At 37.1% G+C, this 16659-nt stretch overlaps 1 protein-coding gene across 1 annotated transcript in view; it reads left to right on the top strand.

Moving 5' to 3' along the window:
* The first annotated feature begins 302 nt into the window (after positions 1-302).
* ascc3 (activating signal cointegrator 1 complex subunit 3) overlaps positions 303-16659 on the top strand; it is a 146785-nt gene continuing 130428 nt past the window's right edge. Inside the window, exons 1-4 of the mRNA XM_086154889.1 lie at positions 303-348; positions 1017-1148; positions 8187-8337; positions 13098-13672. Of these exons, the coding sequence (XP_086011015.1) occupies positions 1059-1148; positions 8187-8337; positions 13098-13672 (816 nt within the window). The 5' untranslated portion in view covers positions 303-348; positions 1017-1058. The remainder of the gene's footprint in view (positions 349-1016; positions 1149-8186; positions 8338-13097; positions 13673-16659) is intronic.

Below are 16659 nucleotides of genomic sequence, written 5' to 3'. Positions count from 1 at the left end.
GTAGGTAACAGAGAGCTTAAAGAGAATGTGAAATAGTACTCACTGCAATTAAATCTCTCAGTTAGGAGGAGGGCATTCGATTGTTCTCTCGACCCATCAACATCTGAGTTACAACGAAATCAGTCTGTTTCACTTTCACGTCACTGTAAACTCTGGTACAAGTCCGAGGCAGACGTCTGTTTGACGTCATAAATGCGGAAATGAAGTAGAGTGTTGTGGGAAATGTAGTTTTTATTCACGTAGGGCCCAATATATTTTCGTCATTAAAACATCAACTCCCAGCGTTCATAGCAACTGTTGACAAATGCCGGTAGTCCACTTGCTGGCATTCCACAGAAGCATTGAAAGGTAGTTATTGGAATATCCAAGATCATTTCGCTTATTCGATGTATTGTTGGAAGCCCTGTGAATTTCTCGATTGCGTGCGTCACGTGTCCGTGCTCTTGCTTTTAGAAAAACCGGAACTAGCAGCCACATGGTGCGCATTAGCGTGAGAGGCAAGCTAAAAAACATTAGCTTGCGCCCCTGTCTTCACACATGCTGGTTATCCTTCATTGCTTTTGAAACAGAGTGGCTCTAAAAACTTCACACGTGTGGATTAATAGAAAACAAATTCAGATAACAATAACCCTAACCCTAACATCATCATCGACATCATCATATTTTAGCCTTCTTAGTGTCAAGTTATCGAGAACGATAGCGTTGATGTAACCTCAGCTGCTAGTAGTGCACTGATACATTCACTTTCAGGAATTCCCCTTAATACCTTGTTACTTAAATCACCTCTGCCTATAAACCAGTATCTATAGTGATAGCATATTTTATTTAAACCATTTCTTGCCTGACATGATTTAATAGATACATAGGTTGGATACTTGGTCCCACAGTGGCTGCTTTACAGATTGGTCATTGCAATTAGAATGATGACTGGTGTCGGTCCTAATATTATGACAGAAAGGTTTTAATTGTGAAATGTCACTCTTTTTTAACAAATGACCCTTGTTGATCAATCCTAGAGGCATCTTGGACCAAGTGTTGGGAGGAGGTGGACAGAAATCATGTCTCCTCCACGGCTCACGGGTGCACTCCGGTCCTTCTCCAATGTCAGCAGGAAGGAGAACGTAACTGAACAGGTTTTTGACCTGAAGGTCAGTCAAGTTTTGTATTTCATCTTCTGCTTTTCATCTCCTGCTTTTTATTGAGCCGTATATTATGTTTTCAACTGGCAACTGGTCCAGGGTTTCCCACTTCACATCCACTGACAGCTGGAATAGGCTCCAGCATCTCTATGACCCTAAGTGTATATTAAGTAGTAGATAATGGATGGATGGATGTTTATGTTTGTGCGGTATGGCAATATCCAATATCCACCTAGAGAAGCTCTTTTTTTGAATGGAAGTGTCACAACCACGCGACATTCCAAACAAAGTGCTGGAGTCAAAGTGCATTTGACTGAACGCTTATGCTCAGTTCACTTACATGCACCACTGAAGGTTACCGCACCCCTCGTGTACCTTTATATCAAATTTTAACTCCATTTGGGAGTAAAAGTGGCTTCTAATTGTGCGCTCTCAAATTCTTGAACTGTTTCCAAATCTTTCATCTCCAGCTTGTTGCTGCTGGACCTGCAGTTGCAGTTTATGTGCAAAACATTTCTGTATTCTGAATTCCTATGCAGTCTTGACTTTTTTGAACTGATTTTATAACTTTCTTAATCACATATCTTGCTGATATCATAATTGAATTTGTGCGTATAATGTTTTACTCCAGTACTTTATTTCATTTTTTATTTTTCTTCTTGCATAGAAATCATCTTTGTTATCCTTGTTGAAGCAAAAGCTTCTTGGGACCTCGGAAGACATAAAAATTGTCACAGGCTTCATATTTCTCTTGATTATGAGTCAGCAGACCATTGTGAAAGATTGTGTTACATAATGACATTATGAATTCTCCATTTATTGAGTTGTTTTTGTCAACATTTGAACCACCACGTTTGACGTGTGGAGTGGCATTAAATCTCGAGTGTTTATTTAAAAAAGTTTAATTTTGGATGATTATATGGACTTTCTATATTTTGCCACTGTGTCACTAAAACTAATAAAACTGAAAACAATTTTTCAAAATGGATATTAGTACATGAATATTAATCTCGCAATCCAGATTTAGCAAAAGGATATGTGTGTGTGTGTGTGTGTGTGTGTGTGTGTGTGTGTGTGTGTTTGTGTGTGTGCGTGCGCGCGCGCGTGCGTGTGTGCGTGCGTTGATGTGTTCATTTTCAGATCCAGTCTGAAGTCAGTCAAATTCAGTGTTTTTAATTTATTTTTGACAATCACTCTTTGTGTGTCATTGAGCAAATTAAGAGGGTTGAAAGAGTGTATATTAGTTCTGGGGTGTTAGAATAAGATTTTATCTGTTCATTTTCAGTTTTAACTGATTCAACTGATACAGTTAATTGTCTGACATAGTGAAGACAGGGAGAGAGACATTTACTTGCTCCTTGTTTTGTATTGTTCAATTAATAAACTCAATAATTGTATGTCAGTTGCCTTTGCAACAATACTTTTTAAACAACTCAGTTTAGGTGAACTGACTATACAATGATTCACAAATAAATAAATAAATAAATCTAATAAAACAAACAATTTTATAGACTCCTAACATGTGCTCAATGAGATGTGAAGCCAAGTTCACCATATAGGAAGTCAAAAGCTATAGAGAAGTATCAGCATGATACTCAACATTAATTTGGCACAACGCCCTATACAGGAGCCTAAACCACCTGCCATTTTACTTTTTGAGAATTGCTTCACCAAGCCATTAACTCCTTCCACAACTTTAAAAGAAAGTTGAACATGTATTCAACCAGCCACTTTAATCAGGCTCAGGAAACTTCGGAGGGAGTCACTGTGAGATTACCTCAGAGCTGGTGTTCAGGTTTAGGAGGTGTAAAGTTGCTGATGGTATTGGAATCATTGTGTCATACATCTCGCCACCACCGCCGTGTAGCGTCCAGATCTGTCAAGACTGCAACAGTATAATACAAGTAGCTTAGGTTCTTATCCTTTTGATGTTGCTTCCAATTATTGTCAACCCTAATTTTGTAAAAGAATTCTGGAATGTTCGAGATATTATACAACACATCAGGGTATAAGCTCACACAGGGTTAAAAAAAAAAAGAAAAGATCGAAAATTCTTGTTAAAGTACTCATCCTGTCAAACAGATCCGTTGCAAGGCTTTTGCGATTTTAATTCTATCCAGGTGTACCAAATAAAACAGCAGATTACTGCATGAATCCTTATGTGAGCCTTGACGGGCTCTTCTTCGAAATTGTGTGTAATCCTGAAAGGTAGATCTAAAAAAATTTTTATTTGCCCCTGTATTATTAAATGTATGTAAAAATGTATTTTGATGTGGTCTGAGTATCATCAATGCCAGTCTTCCTCTCCTTCTTCTGCTCCTTTCGGCTATCCCTTCAGGGTCGCCACTGCGAATCAACCCTATTCTCTGTATCCTCCTCTCTCATACAAACTAACTTCTTATTCTCTCGCTCACTACGTCCATAAATCTTCTCTTTGGTCTTCCTTGAGACCTCCTGCCTTGGCACCTCCAATTCCAGGATCCATCTACCAATATATTCACTATCCCTCCTCTGTACATGACCAAACCATCTCAGTCTGGCTTCACTGACCTTTTCTCCAAAACATCTAATATGTGCTGTTCCTCTGACAGACTCATTCCTGATCCTATCCATCCTGGTCACTCCCAAAGAAAACCTTAGCATCCTCATCTCCTCTAGCTTTGCCTCCTGTCTTTTTCATTGTAACGGTTTCCAGGCCATACAGCATCACTGATCTCACCACTGTCTTGTACACCTTTCCTTTCATTCTGGCTGATAGTCTTTAGTCGCATAGTATCCCTGACAGTTGACTCCACCCGTTCCAACCTGCTTGAACCCGTCTCTTCACCTCTTTTCTACACTCTCTGTTGCTCTGGACTCTTGACTGCACGTACCTGAAATCCTCCAACTTCTTGATCTCCACTCCCTATATCCTCACCATTCCACCCGGGTTCCTCTTATTCCCACATATGTGCTCTGTTTTGCTGTGACAAACCTTCATTCCTCTCCTTTCCAGAGCATACCACCACCTCTCTAGCTTTTCCTCAACCTGTTCTCTGCTCTCACTCCAGATCACTATGTCATCTGCAAACATCATGGTCCATGGAGATTTCTGTCAAAACAATCGTCTGAAAGCTCTCCCTAACTACCCAGAGCCATTCTCAACTCCTCCCTGAAAATCATACAACACTCCTCTCTTTTCAGCTTCCACCACTTTGTCCTCTGCTCTGCCTTTGTCCTCATGATCTTCCTTGTCACCAGAGTCACCAGAGCATCCTATGCTGTCTGGCTACACTTTCACCTACAACTACTTTGCAGTCACTGATTTCTGTCAGGTTACTTAGTCTATAAACAATATAGTCTACCTGCATGCCCCTACCTCCGCTCTTATAAGTTACCCTGTGTTCCTACCTTTTTTGGAAAAGTGTTCACTACAGCCATTTCCATCCTTTTTGAAATGTCTTCCACCACATGTCCCTCTGCATTGCTATCCTGTATACCAAATCTGCCCATCATGTCTTCATCCCCTCAATTGACTGCACCAAAATGCCCATTGAAGTCTGCACCAATTACTACTCTCATCTCTGGGGATATTCTGCATCACTTTATCTAACTCACTCTAGAACTTCTGCTTCTTTTCAAACTCACATCCTACCTGCTGGGCATAGCCACTAACAACATTGGAATCACACTTTCAATTCCCAGTTTCAGACTCATAAGTCTATATGTTATTCTTTTGAACTCCAGAATATTCCTAACAAACTCCTCCTTCAAGATAACTCCTACTCCATTTCTATTCCTGTCAGTACCATGATAGTAAGTTAAAGCCTTAAAACCTGATCCTAAGCTTCTAGCCGCACTTCCTTTCCACCTGGTTTCCGGGACACACAGTGTGTCCACCTTCCTTCTCTGCATCATGTTGACCAACTCTCTACCTTTTCCTGTCATAATCCTGATATTCAAAGTCCCTGCTCTCAGTCCCAGACTCTTGCCTTTCCTCTTCTCACTCTGCTTCTGAACACGCCTTTCTCCCCTCGTTCTTTGACCCACAGTAGCCCAATTTCCACTGGTACCCTGTAGGTCACCGGTACCAATGGCGGTAGTTGTTAACCTGGGCCTCGAATGATCCGGTATGAGATTATTAGGTGTGATTTGCATGTTTGGTTTTGGCAAACATTTTACGCTGGATGCCCTTCCTGATGCAACCCTCTGCATTTAGAGAGACCAGCTCAGGTAGACACTGGCCCGTGCCCCCTGAGGCTGGCTCAAGGAGACAATGGCCCATGCCGCGCTGAGGCTACATGAGTATCATCAATCAATGCAAATAATATTTGAAAGTTCCTCAGATGTGAGTCTGAATGGGAAACTAGCAGCCACATGTTTGTACTCACAGTTGCATTTGCGTTCATGTGTTTTTATGTGTTGCCGTGCTCAAATTAGTTTCTGGTTATTCTAGCTCAGCATTTATTTTTATCATGACATCGTCAGTTTTGACTGAATGGAACAGCTTTTCACCTGTGAAGTTTTATTTATTTCAAAGCATCTACTACAAGCAGCATTTCCCCAAGCATCTGTGAAGCTTAAGCACAGCGGACCTTTCTACTAAGAAAAAAAAGATAAAAAAAGACAAAAAAAAAAAGACAAAAAAAAAACTTTTTAACAATTGATGTCACCACCATAAACAATCCTGTATGAGTGAATTTCAGGCTGTTTGTTCATGAATAAATGGTTAAAATTCCCTCAAAACTCAAGCCAGGTTACTGTGTTTTGCCAACAGCAACATTTTCAACCAAGACTTACTCTCATTTAAGCTCTAATGTAGACACGCAATTGTTTTCTTATTTCAAACAAGGCCAGTCAGCAAAAAAAAGGAATACCTTGAATATGTTTTGTCAAATGTTGATAGACCTTTCTAATACTTAAAATGAATAGATTTGATGCTTGAGATGATTTCTTGAGATGGTGGTGGTGATGATGAAATTTCCTCTTCATAGATGGTGCAGGAGGTAGAGCAATTGTCTTCGTAACCAAACATTCCTGGTTCGATTCCTGGCTCCTCCTAGTGTGTCAAATTGTTATTGAGCAAGACGCTGAACCCCTGGCGCTGGTGGACAGCAGCCTACTGCTCATGGTTCATCCATGATGGGTTTATTGCAGAGAACGATTTGCCCCATGAGTGGTCACTAAAGGATAAATAATTATTATTAATTGAAAATCATTCATTCATTCATTCATTCATTCATTTCAAAATACATCACATTCAGAATTGATCCGTACAAAGTCCAGATCCAAAGAAGTGAAGAAGACTGACATCTTATTGTATGTGTAAAATGACATCAGGCTTAAAATAACAAAAAAGCTTTTCTGACTTTTTGTTTAAAATATGGATATACATTCAATTATTGCATTTTTTTTATTACTGCATTAAAATAATATTATCAAGTACATGAAAAATATCATCAGAAATGAATACAGTAAATTTATAAACCTAATTAGGTCACAAAAAAGTAGCCCGGAAAAAAAAACAAAAACTTTTTTTTTTTAATCCTTAGTGGTTAAAGAACTATCACTACCTGATGGTTCTAATAATCATTTACCTGTTTAACTTGTTTGCTTTGAAAAAGGACCGGCTCCTAAATGGAAAAAGTTGGAAATAACCTATTACTTTAATCGACTCAAGCAAGGAACAGGTGTTTAATTTGCCCAGAATATTGATCAGCCAAGCATGCCATAATGAAACTGCTGTTTTGTAGAACTCTTGCAATTTTTTTTTCATTTCTATTTTTTTTATGTTTTACAAGTTTAATCTCTTCCGGCCAGCTGTGGGGGAGGGCAACTGTGTGTTTTCTTATTCTCCCAGGGCCCCCTTTGCTCTCTTTCTCCTGTCAACCAGCATTTTCTTATCACATTTGCAATATTGGCTGCAGATATTTGTCGCTGCTAAAGTTTGTGCTATTCATTTTCATCTGAAATCCAATCACTAAAAAGAAAAACACAAGCTGTTTTGCACAGCTGAGGTTTTTAATACATAATGTAATGCAGTGGATAGTAATGTAATATTTATATACCTCATCTGGTCAGGCAAAGATAGAGTGTAGGTGTTACTCATTTTTTGACCAACAGAACCATTTGCTCCAGATACGCACTTGTCATAAACAACAACTTCTTCCACTTTATCTATATTTTCAAAGATAGATGGAAACCTATTGTGTAATGCTTTGTTCTTTTTTTTACACAATAATTTCTGGACTATAAGCCTTTTTTCACAAGCTTTGAACACTATGGCTCAAAAAATGATGCAGCTAATTTATGGATTTTTGGGGGCTAACGAGCATGATGCCGCCATAACATTTAACCTTGTCACATTATTATTAATCTTTTTCTTCAGCTGTATTACAGGCCCTATTCGGAATAAAGCATTTCCAGTACGTATTTGTGGATATTATCGGCATGTATTTAATGTAAAGTTTAAAAAATATTTCTGTGTAACACCTTTCTGTAAAAATATCTCCTGTAACAACGTGGATACCTGCAGCTTAAAGACAAGTGCAGGCTATATATGTACTCATTTGTTTATTTATTTTTAGCCAGTGTAGGTTATATTCAGGTATGCTCAATAACCCAACAATTATGGTATATATATATTCCTGTTATAGTATTTTCCATTTCTACGCTTATTTTTGATTACTTCTTTTACTGAAATGTAAACCTGTGCTTTTTTGTCTTTTTAAATAGATTTTTATTTAAACTAAAAGAAGCACTTTATCCATATTCATCAGTTTTCACAGAAATAAACGTTGAATAATGCATTATGGGAAGTGTGTAATCCAATTCTGAATCCCAGCTTTCACTGTATTAATTGTTTTTTGAACTGCATTTGTCATTCGATAATCCAAACATAACAAAAGGAGGAGTCTTTGGATTTAATCCACAAAAATAGATTGAGACAAAACAGTTCAGTGATTGTCATAGGTTTTCATAGTATTAAATTAGTCTTTAGGTACACAGTCCAATGCACTCTTTTTCTTTATTGAATTCTAATGTTATTTTCTACTTTTGACTTGTTAGACTAAACGTCTGAAGAGGCAGGAGCTGTTTGCAAGAGAAGGGTTGACATGGCAGAAGATTGTCCATTTCTGCTCTGAGCATCAAGACAAAGAAAAGCAGCACACTCCCAGCCAGGAACTGAAGAGACTCCTTCTGGCAGCCAAACAGATTGGTAATTTACAAACCATTTCTTATTCCTTTCATTCTACTTTCATGTGTTGCTTACACTAGGGAAAAACTGTGTGTTGATGAGCAGAAATAGATGTCCGTCTACAACTGAGACACAAGCCAGAAGCTGAAATTCTGTATTTGTGGCCTTCCTTATTCAATCAATAATTCAAAGACAAATTCTGTTCTTTTTCACACATTCTGCATCTAACTTGTAAGTTTATCAAGGATCCACTTGTCTTTTGCGTTCTATTAATTGATTGGGGCCATTAAAGCCTGGGTTTTTGTGCAAGCTTTGCGCATTGTGAAAGCACAGGTTATAGAAAAGTTGTCTTAACAATTGCCCTTTGGATATAACACCAGCAAAATGTAATATTCCTCTCTAAAGCAGACTTCAAAAAATGTACAAAGGCTCATATGGTATTTCAAGGTTTACAATTAAAAAAGCTCATGCATTCTATAAAGAAAAAGTGTCAGCATTCTTTTGTAAAATCTGCAAGATCGTGTAGTCGAAAAGCAAGCGTCCCCATACATCTAGAGACCTTATCAATACTAAATACAAAAAATATGTGTTTCTGACGGGTGATTTAAAATACGGAACATATGAAAAAAGGTCTATGGCAACAGCTGCCATTGCAGAGACACATTTGGAACAATCTCAGTACAGTACCTGGCTTCTATAAAGCATGACCAGTGACATGGTACACTCTGTATGTATGAAGCGAGCATTTAAACACGGGTAGAAGTGCAGGTCACCTTAAAATTTAAAAACAAACTCAGGTCAGGACTTTTGATACATGTTGGTTTGAATGAATTTTAACAATTCTTTTTTTTTAATGTTAGAAATGTGCGTATATGTGCTGCCAGAGTAAATATAACCTGATCTTAAACTGTGCAATAAAATGACCCTTTAGTTTACATGACATGGCACTGGACATTGACATATATGTCTTCGGGTTCTGTTTCGATGATACATCATTTTCCATCATATTCGAGCAAAGTGGGACTTTCTCCACCAAAAGCACTGCTCTAAGCCTTTTTACTCCTGTCTCTTCTCCATCCTTGTTCACAGAGGTGGCGTTAGGTGGGTCTCCATAGTGCGGGAAAATATTGTTATACAATTATTTAGTGGCATGATGAGAAGAACAGAGCTGTTTGTTTTCCCAGCAGCTTTCGCAGCCTTGAATCAGTCAATGAATTACATGTTAAATGATGAACAGTTAACAAAAACGTTGTCTTTTAAAATGCCAGATTTTGAATAAATGAATACATTGTTTCAAAAATATACAATTTACATTTCAGGCATTCTGCATCTGTACTGTTATATTCCTGTGAAACCTTTTAGCTGGACCTGTCATGTTTTTAATTAGAGGGTCTCAGCAGTATCTCTGCTGAGTTGATTTTACCCTACTGTTTTTACACAATAGATAACTAGATATTTTCTGAATTCAAAGGCTTACATTTATACAACAGGACTTTATTCCTCGTTACATGATCATGCAAATATTTCCAAACACAATTTAAGAGTCTTTGATCAGAAATGTACATCCAGAAAAATACTGGGAGTTGAAAGGCCTGGGGTGTCATTGTGTTTTTTTTTCTTGTGTCTGATTGAAACCACAGTTAATTATGGTACAAAGTCAATATGATAATTAGCACTCTTTCGCTGTCTGCTGGGGCTGTGAATCACTTGGTGCTGAAAAAAAATGTAAAAAGTTGACATGTTACTACAGAAAAGAAAACCAATAGCTCTCATGAAACCATCGCAGTGTAGTAACAGTATGTATTTGGCTGCAGTTACTTAAATGGAAAATGTTTTGGAGCTTTTGCAATTCAGTTGAGTCAATTGAGCTTGCATGTATCAGGGTTTTGCATTTTGAATTTTATTTCTTTCATGTTGTTTTTATGTTAAGACATGTTATAAAAAAACAAACAAAAAAAAAAAACACTTTTCACCGTTTTAGACTAGTCATACACTTGCAATGTGGAAAATGTACTCATCCAATATCTCAAGACTCATCACATACAGTATATCACCAGAAGAATCCAATAATTTAAGGACCTGTAGAGCAAGGCTCCACGGGAGGTGGACATCTGAGGAACAGAGACTACAGATCATTCGAACAAAAAAGATCACTTACACTACTGTACCATGTACTAGCCAGATTAAGTGCACTGACAATTTTAGTCCCTAAACAGGATGTTGATTCTCAAAAAGGCGAATGGATGGATCTATTTTGGTGCCAGTTGGACACAAAAGCACACTTAAGACCTTTGTCACAACTCTTTCAACTTACATTCCGGTACATAAGCAAGTCATCTGTGACAGGACTATATTTTACAGAAAACTGCTTCAATATTACTTATCTAATGTCAGGTTTCAGTGTTCTGGTTTGATTTGGTATTGCCTCTTTTTCCAACGTATTATATTTAAGAGGGCGGCACAGTTGCACAGCGGTTAGTGCCTCTTCTCAACAACAAGAAAGTCCCTGATTCAATCCAGACTTTCTGTGTGGATTATCTATGTTCTCCCCGTGTCTACGTTTCCTCTGCGTTCTTTTATTTCCTCCCACATAGGAGACCCTAAATTGGCCAGACATGTGAATAAGTGAGTGAATTGTTGTATGGCTCTATGTGTGGCAACGGGATCAACTGGCAACCACTCTAGGGTTTCCTGCTTCACGTCCAATGACACTTGAGAGAGGCTCCAGCTGCCCTATGACCTTCGGTGTAGGATTAGGGACATCAATAATGAATGAGTACATTTTTAGGTTTAAGACATTAGATTGGCAATGTAACCCTGCCAAACATTAGGCTATATGGTTCAAAAACTGGATGTATAAAAAGGATCAGTAACTTTCAAAAAGTAATTCACACACGGCATCTACAGCCACTGGACAAAAGCTTACTTGAGCAGAGTAACTGAACAGGATAACTGAAAACTGATTTGGACATCAAAAATGACAGATGCCCAGGTAAACCCAAGTTGAAAGAGGTTTAAACTTAAGCAGGTTTTTTTTTTATGAGGAGCTGCATTGGTTGGCTGAGAATTCTTACAATGAACTTTGCATAGTACATTACTTGTCATTCATACGATCAGAAGATATATGAATTGTTCTAAACCAGGACATACAGCAAAAACTGAAAAAGGTTGAGGCGAGGATAAATCAGGCTATTATCAAGTGAGTTAACTGTGTAAATCTGTTGCACCTTGAAAGAGTGGTTCTGACATTTTATGATACATTATTCCATAAATAACAATCACTTTAGCCTGATGCCAAAGGGAATCGTAACACAATTTGATAACACAGTAGTTTACTGCTGCTAAATAGTGAAAACAAAGTAATTGCAGAAAACACACACAAGGTAATCTGTTCCATATTGAACAGCAAGAAATCAAAATGGTTTTTTTTTTTTTTTTTTGGTTTTGTTCTTTTTAACTCTGTCATAACAGGAATGCTTCAAATTTGTCAGTAAAGATCCTCAAACATTCAGGTCATGGTCCGTCATTGTTAAATCCTGTCATGGCAACTAGACTTAGTTTTTCTTCTTGAAGATGTTTTGCCTCTCATTCTTCGGGAATGAAACAGCCTCTTGGATGACTGGTGAAACGCTGCAGGAAGAAAAACTATGCTTGAAACTGGAGCAGTTCTGATTCGCCAAGTTTTGAATGCACTCATTTTGAGCCTAATGAAATTTCAGATTGCAATCCTTACAGGGCCAAAAGGGAAGGCCGTAGTGGCCCAGCAAGAACCCCTCCAGCTTACACTTTTGGAAAAACAAAGTTATTTATTCAAGTAGATTATTGCTCATAAGCTCTGTTTACCATGCTCGAGTTTCAGATCAGGAGAAAAAAGTTATTGTGAATAGTAATCTGGATAGCCTAATTTTGATATTGACAATTGACAAAAAAAAGGCTCCTTACTGGTTGAAAACGCTTGACACAGAGTTGGGCCGGGTTATTGTAATCTGTATCCTGTCAATATAATTGACGTGCTTTTTTTTCTCAATATGTTTTTTTTTTTACATTGAGCTGCTGAAGGATTCCCTGCTGTCAAAGCTGTGTGACAAAAAAAACACAAAGTGAGAAAGAAGTGTTTGTGATTTAGTATTTTGGAGAACTCAATCAACTCCTCTACTACATTTAATAACATTTGAGATAATTATTGTCTCCCGCTCTTGGTATTTAATACTTCTTTGCAGCAGTGCTACATAAGAAACTATATCATAAGAAACTTAATATGAAAACTAATATGAAAAAAAAAAATATATATATATATATATATACATATATAAAATTATACATATATATATATATATATACACATATGTATATTTATAAAATGATATCTATCTATATATGTATATATATACATACATATATATGAAAGTTAATATGAAAATGGTATCATTTTATACATATATATGTATATGTATGTGTATATTTAAGGTACTGTATGTATATATGTATATATGTATGTATATGTGTATATATACATATATGTATATATGTGTGTGTGTGTGTGTATATATATATATATATATATATATATATATATATATATATATATATATATATATATATATATATACTTACATACTTTTTGTGTATATTTTATTGAGTAACGTGTGCCTTTTTTGATATATTAGTTTGAACTTGTAAAAGAGAGACAGCTTTTAAAATTCAAATTTTTTTATCTTTTACTACATGATCTAATGAATAGCAGTACCATTGTAAATAATTTTCCTCTTTTGTTTTTTTAGTGGGGGCTGAACATGGTCAGGAAGCCATTGAACATGCTGCTGTCTTTCTTTTCGAGACCTTTCATAATAAAGACCATGTTGGCACAGAGGAAACCCGTGCCATCAAGCAGATGTTTGGTCCCTTTCCTTCATCTGCAGCTGAAGCCTCCTGCACATCTGTGGCACAGCTGGTGTCGTCACTTGGAGATTCCAGAGTTGAAGAATTTATCCAAGCCCAGAGCTCCCGACACAACACCCTTCGACAGTCCACTTTTGGACGCAACATTGCATTCTCATATGAATGCTACACACTAGATCCCCTGGAGGACCTTTCCGTCTATAATAGTCAAGAAAATGACATGAGGCTGGATTTTTTCAATCTCTTGAACAACCAGCAGAGTGGGAATGAAGTAAGCGAAGGAGAGATATCCAATTTAGGAAGACCTTCAAGTTCCGTAGATGGAGTGATCCTAAGAGCAGAGGTGGAAAAGTATCTAAATGGAGGAAATATGGTCTCATCAAGCCCTGAAGAATTGTGCACGTCCCTGTTTGAGATGCTGGCCTCTCACAAGAGCAATGATGAGCTGCAGAATGAGGTATGTATTAATAAGCAACAGAATCAAATCAATAATAGCGTTACTTAGATATCTTTAAAAGTGACTGATACTTTAGTTTTAATCTGAGGCTAACAAAAAAGCAACAATTAAGCAGTGATGTTGGTTTTGTAAACAAATAATACGATAGAATACAAGCACCTTAAGTGCTTGCATGTATATTGACAAGAGGAACCAACTTACTTTTACACCATATTAACCTTGCCCAACGGACAATTATGTACAAATGTTTTTGTGTCCAAGGCTATTGATTTTATATACTGATATGAATCTTGAGAATTTTATCTCAAATATATATAACCTTAACAGTCAGGTCAAAAATGCAAAAGTCCATGTAGTAGTCCTTTTGTCTGTCCATTCTTTCAATCTTTATGAACAAATTTGAAGTATAGATTATGGGGGAAAAGCAAGCCAACAGACGGAAACAGATATGTATCATAAGAACTTTATGATGACCAAACATCTCTCATGTCATACTTTGAAAAGGCAGGGGACAAACAAACAAAAAAAAAACAATCGAGCAAAAAAAATAATTGAGGCACATTGTGTTTTAAATCAATTTGATTTCTGTTGTAGTCTTGCAGCTATCTTTTACATATGGTAAACCTCCTCAACCATTTCTGTCTGTTGACGAACAGTCAGGAGTTCTGCCCATCTTTTTCGCCAGTAATAGAAGGACTCTCGCTAACATTGCCTTGCTGTTACATTTCCTTTGCCTTATCTGGAAATATTTCCCACATATAACAAAATGGTTCTCAAGGTAGTGCTGTCTCCGAACACTGTTGAATTTAGTTTTGTATGCTTTACTAATATTTCAAGAGTTTTCGCCAGTCCCAACATATTTGTGTATGATCTACCACCGGTCAGCAACCCCTTAAACATCTATCAGACAAGTTACCAAATTTGCATGAGAAAATGGGTCCAGTAAATGTCATTGTGACTTTCCCATCAAATTCTTCTCAAATAGGGATGCTAGCTCCAGTGAGTGTGAGGGAGAAAACCGCCCAAAAACATCAGTGACTCAGCGGGTTCCTCCTAGATGCTGGACACCTTGACATATTGAATCATGTATTGTATTATGCTATTGAAGTATTGTATCATGCTCCATTTTCCTGTAATGAGGGGATATCATTGAGCAATTATTCTTCCAAACTAAGCCCTTCCCTTTACCCTATAATCCCTTTCTGTCTACTTTACATTAAATATAATTTGGCAGGGAGTGAAGTTGGCGATGTTTTGTCAGAAGACAAACTTACATAATCTGCCTTTTAAATTTGGCATGCATGGGTTTCCATCAAAGATTATTATATTGCCAGATTGCTTTTCTTTTGGAAACCAGATGAAAAAATTTAACTTAAATAAAACTGAAAATGGGGCATGCTGTCCATAACAGGATAACCGATCGAGACAAGTCATTTTTGATACAATCCACAAACACCATATGTATGTACAAAAGCCTGTTGATAAATACAGGTCTTTCTATGTCATTATGACATTGCTGACATGTTGGTTTCATTTGCAAGATAATATAATTGCAGAGTTGGTGGTCTTTGATCCTTCACCTGCCATTTCAGCTCTCACGGAATATTGAATTTGGCTTATAGTTTAACAAGAAAGTTGAATTTTGTATTAGTCTTTATTTATCAGCTCTTTGTGCTTAAAGAAATGCATTGTATTTACATCATGTTTTCTTTCAAATTAACATATCATCACAGGGTTATACATGTCACAGCTGCAGCAAATGTCCGTTTCCTGACTGCAGTAGCCAATGCATAGCAATTGGGCACACTGTTTGGTGTCTCCTGCCCAACTTCTATGATGAGAAAAAAATTCTTTGACATCCTCCATAAATTTGTAATCCTTTTTTGGTTGAGGTTTTTTTTTTTTTGTCACTTTTTTGAGCGTGAACCTGTGGCCACAGCCATAAGCCCAAATCCATCTCTGGCTGTGTGCGAATTGTGAAGAGAAACATGGTTCAGAGGCATGCAGATTGAGAACAAATCACATAAGAGAATGCCCCAAGATCATTATATGTGTGTGTGTGTGTGTGTGTGTGTGCGCGTGCGCATATGCATATAAATATCTCTCGATATATCTATATATATAGATATTCACATAGTAGGTTGGATTATGAATACAGGTTAATGATATGTCTTGTTGTACAGGTTTGAGAAAACTGCAAAAAGTGAAAACTAGAAGGAGAGAACACTTGACTCAAACAGTATTACTTTCATTATCATGGTCTAAAAATTTAGCCCGGAACCCTAAGAGCCCTGCAAGAGTAACAAAATTAAATAGATCTAGTAATCTACAAATTTTAACTCAGTGAGGCTCAGCTCATCCGAACCAATATTATTACAGGAAAACTAGGCCAGAGTCAAACAAGGCTTACAAGACAAAAGCTCATGGTTCAAATGTTAGCATTCATTTTCATCGTTTCTGCAAAACAAGCATTGGGAGCAAGGATATTAAACCAGCATGCCATGCCATGGAGCCACATTTTAAGGTCCATGTTATTGCAAATTGACCATTCATTGAGATCCTCTCGTTCAACTGATGTTTGAATTTTTACATTAAAACATTATAGTGCAGACAGTAATTGTACTCTTGTTTCTAATTGAAACTTCTGTAGGTGATGTTTCTTAATTGTTCAGTTGGTAATTAACTGGCATTTAATTGTAAATAATAACTAAAGAAGTAAATTTAACCTCAGCAAAGTATTATAATTCTTACCCATCAGCTTCACTTAAAATAGTTTCAGCCAGGATTTGAAACTACTTGTTCTTATTACTCTGCCCTGGCATTTTCTTGTCCAACTTAAGACATTGTTACCGTCATGGTGACAGATGACATACATGACTTCTTTTGAATCCCTTTGAATCCCGTTATGTCCTGAATAAGAAAGAAATTGGTTTGAAAATAAATAAGAAGATGCTGTTTTTGTATGGCAGTGTATACCGCCCTTGACT

Source organism: Fistularia commersonii, chromosome 11 (assembly GCF_037954325.1).
Source record: "Fistularia commersonii isolate RoL2024-O1a breed Wild chromosome 11, RoL_Fcom_v1.0, whole genome shotgun sequence".
In the NCBI taxonomy this organism is placed as follows: Eukaryota; Metazoa; Chordata; class Actinopteri; order Syngnathiformes; family Fistulariidae; genus Fistularia; species Fistularia commersonii.
Note: the sequence above shows the minus strand (reverse complement) of the source record. Positions and strands in the feature narration are given on the sequence as shown.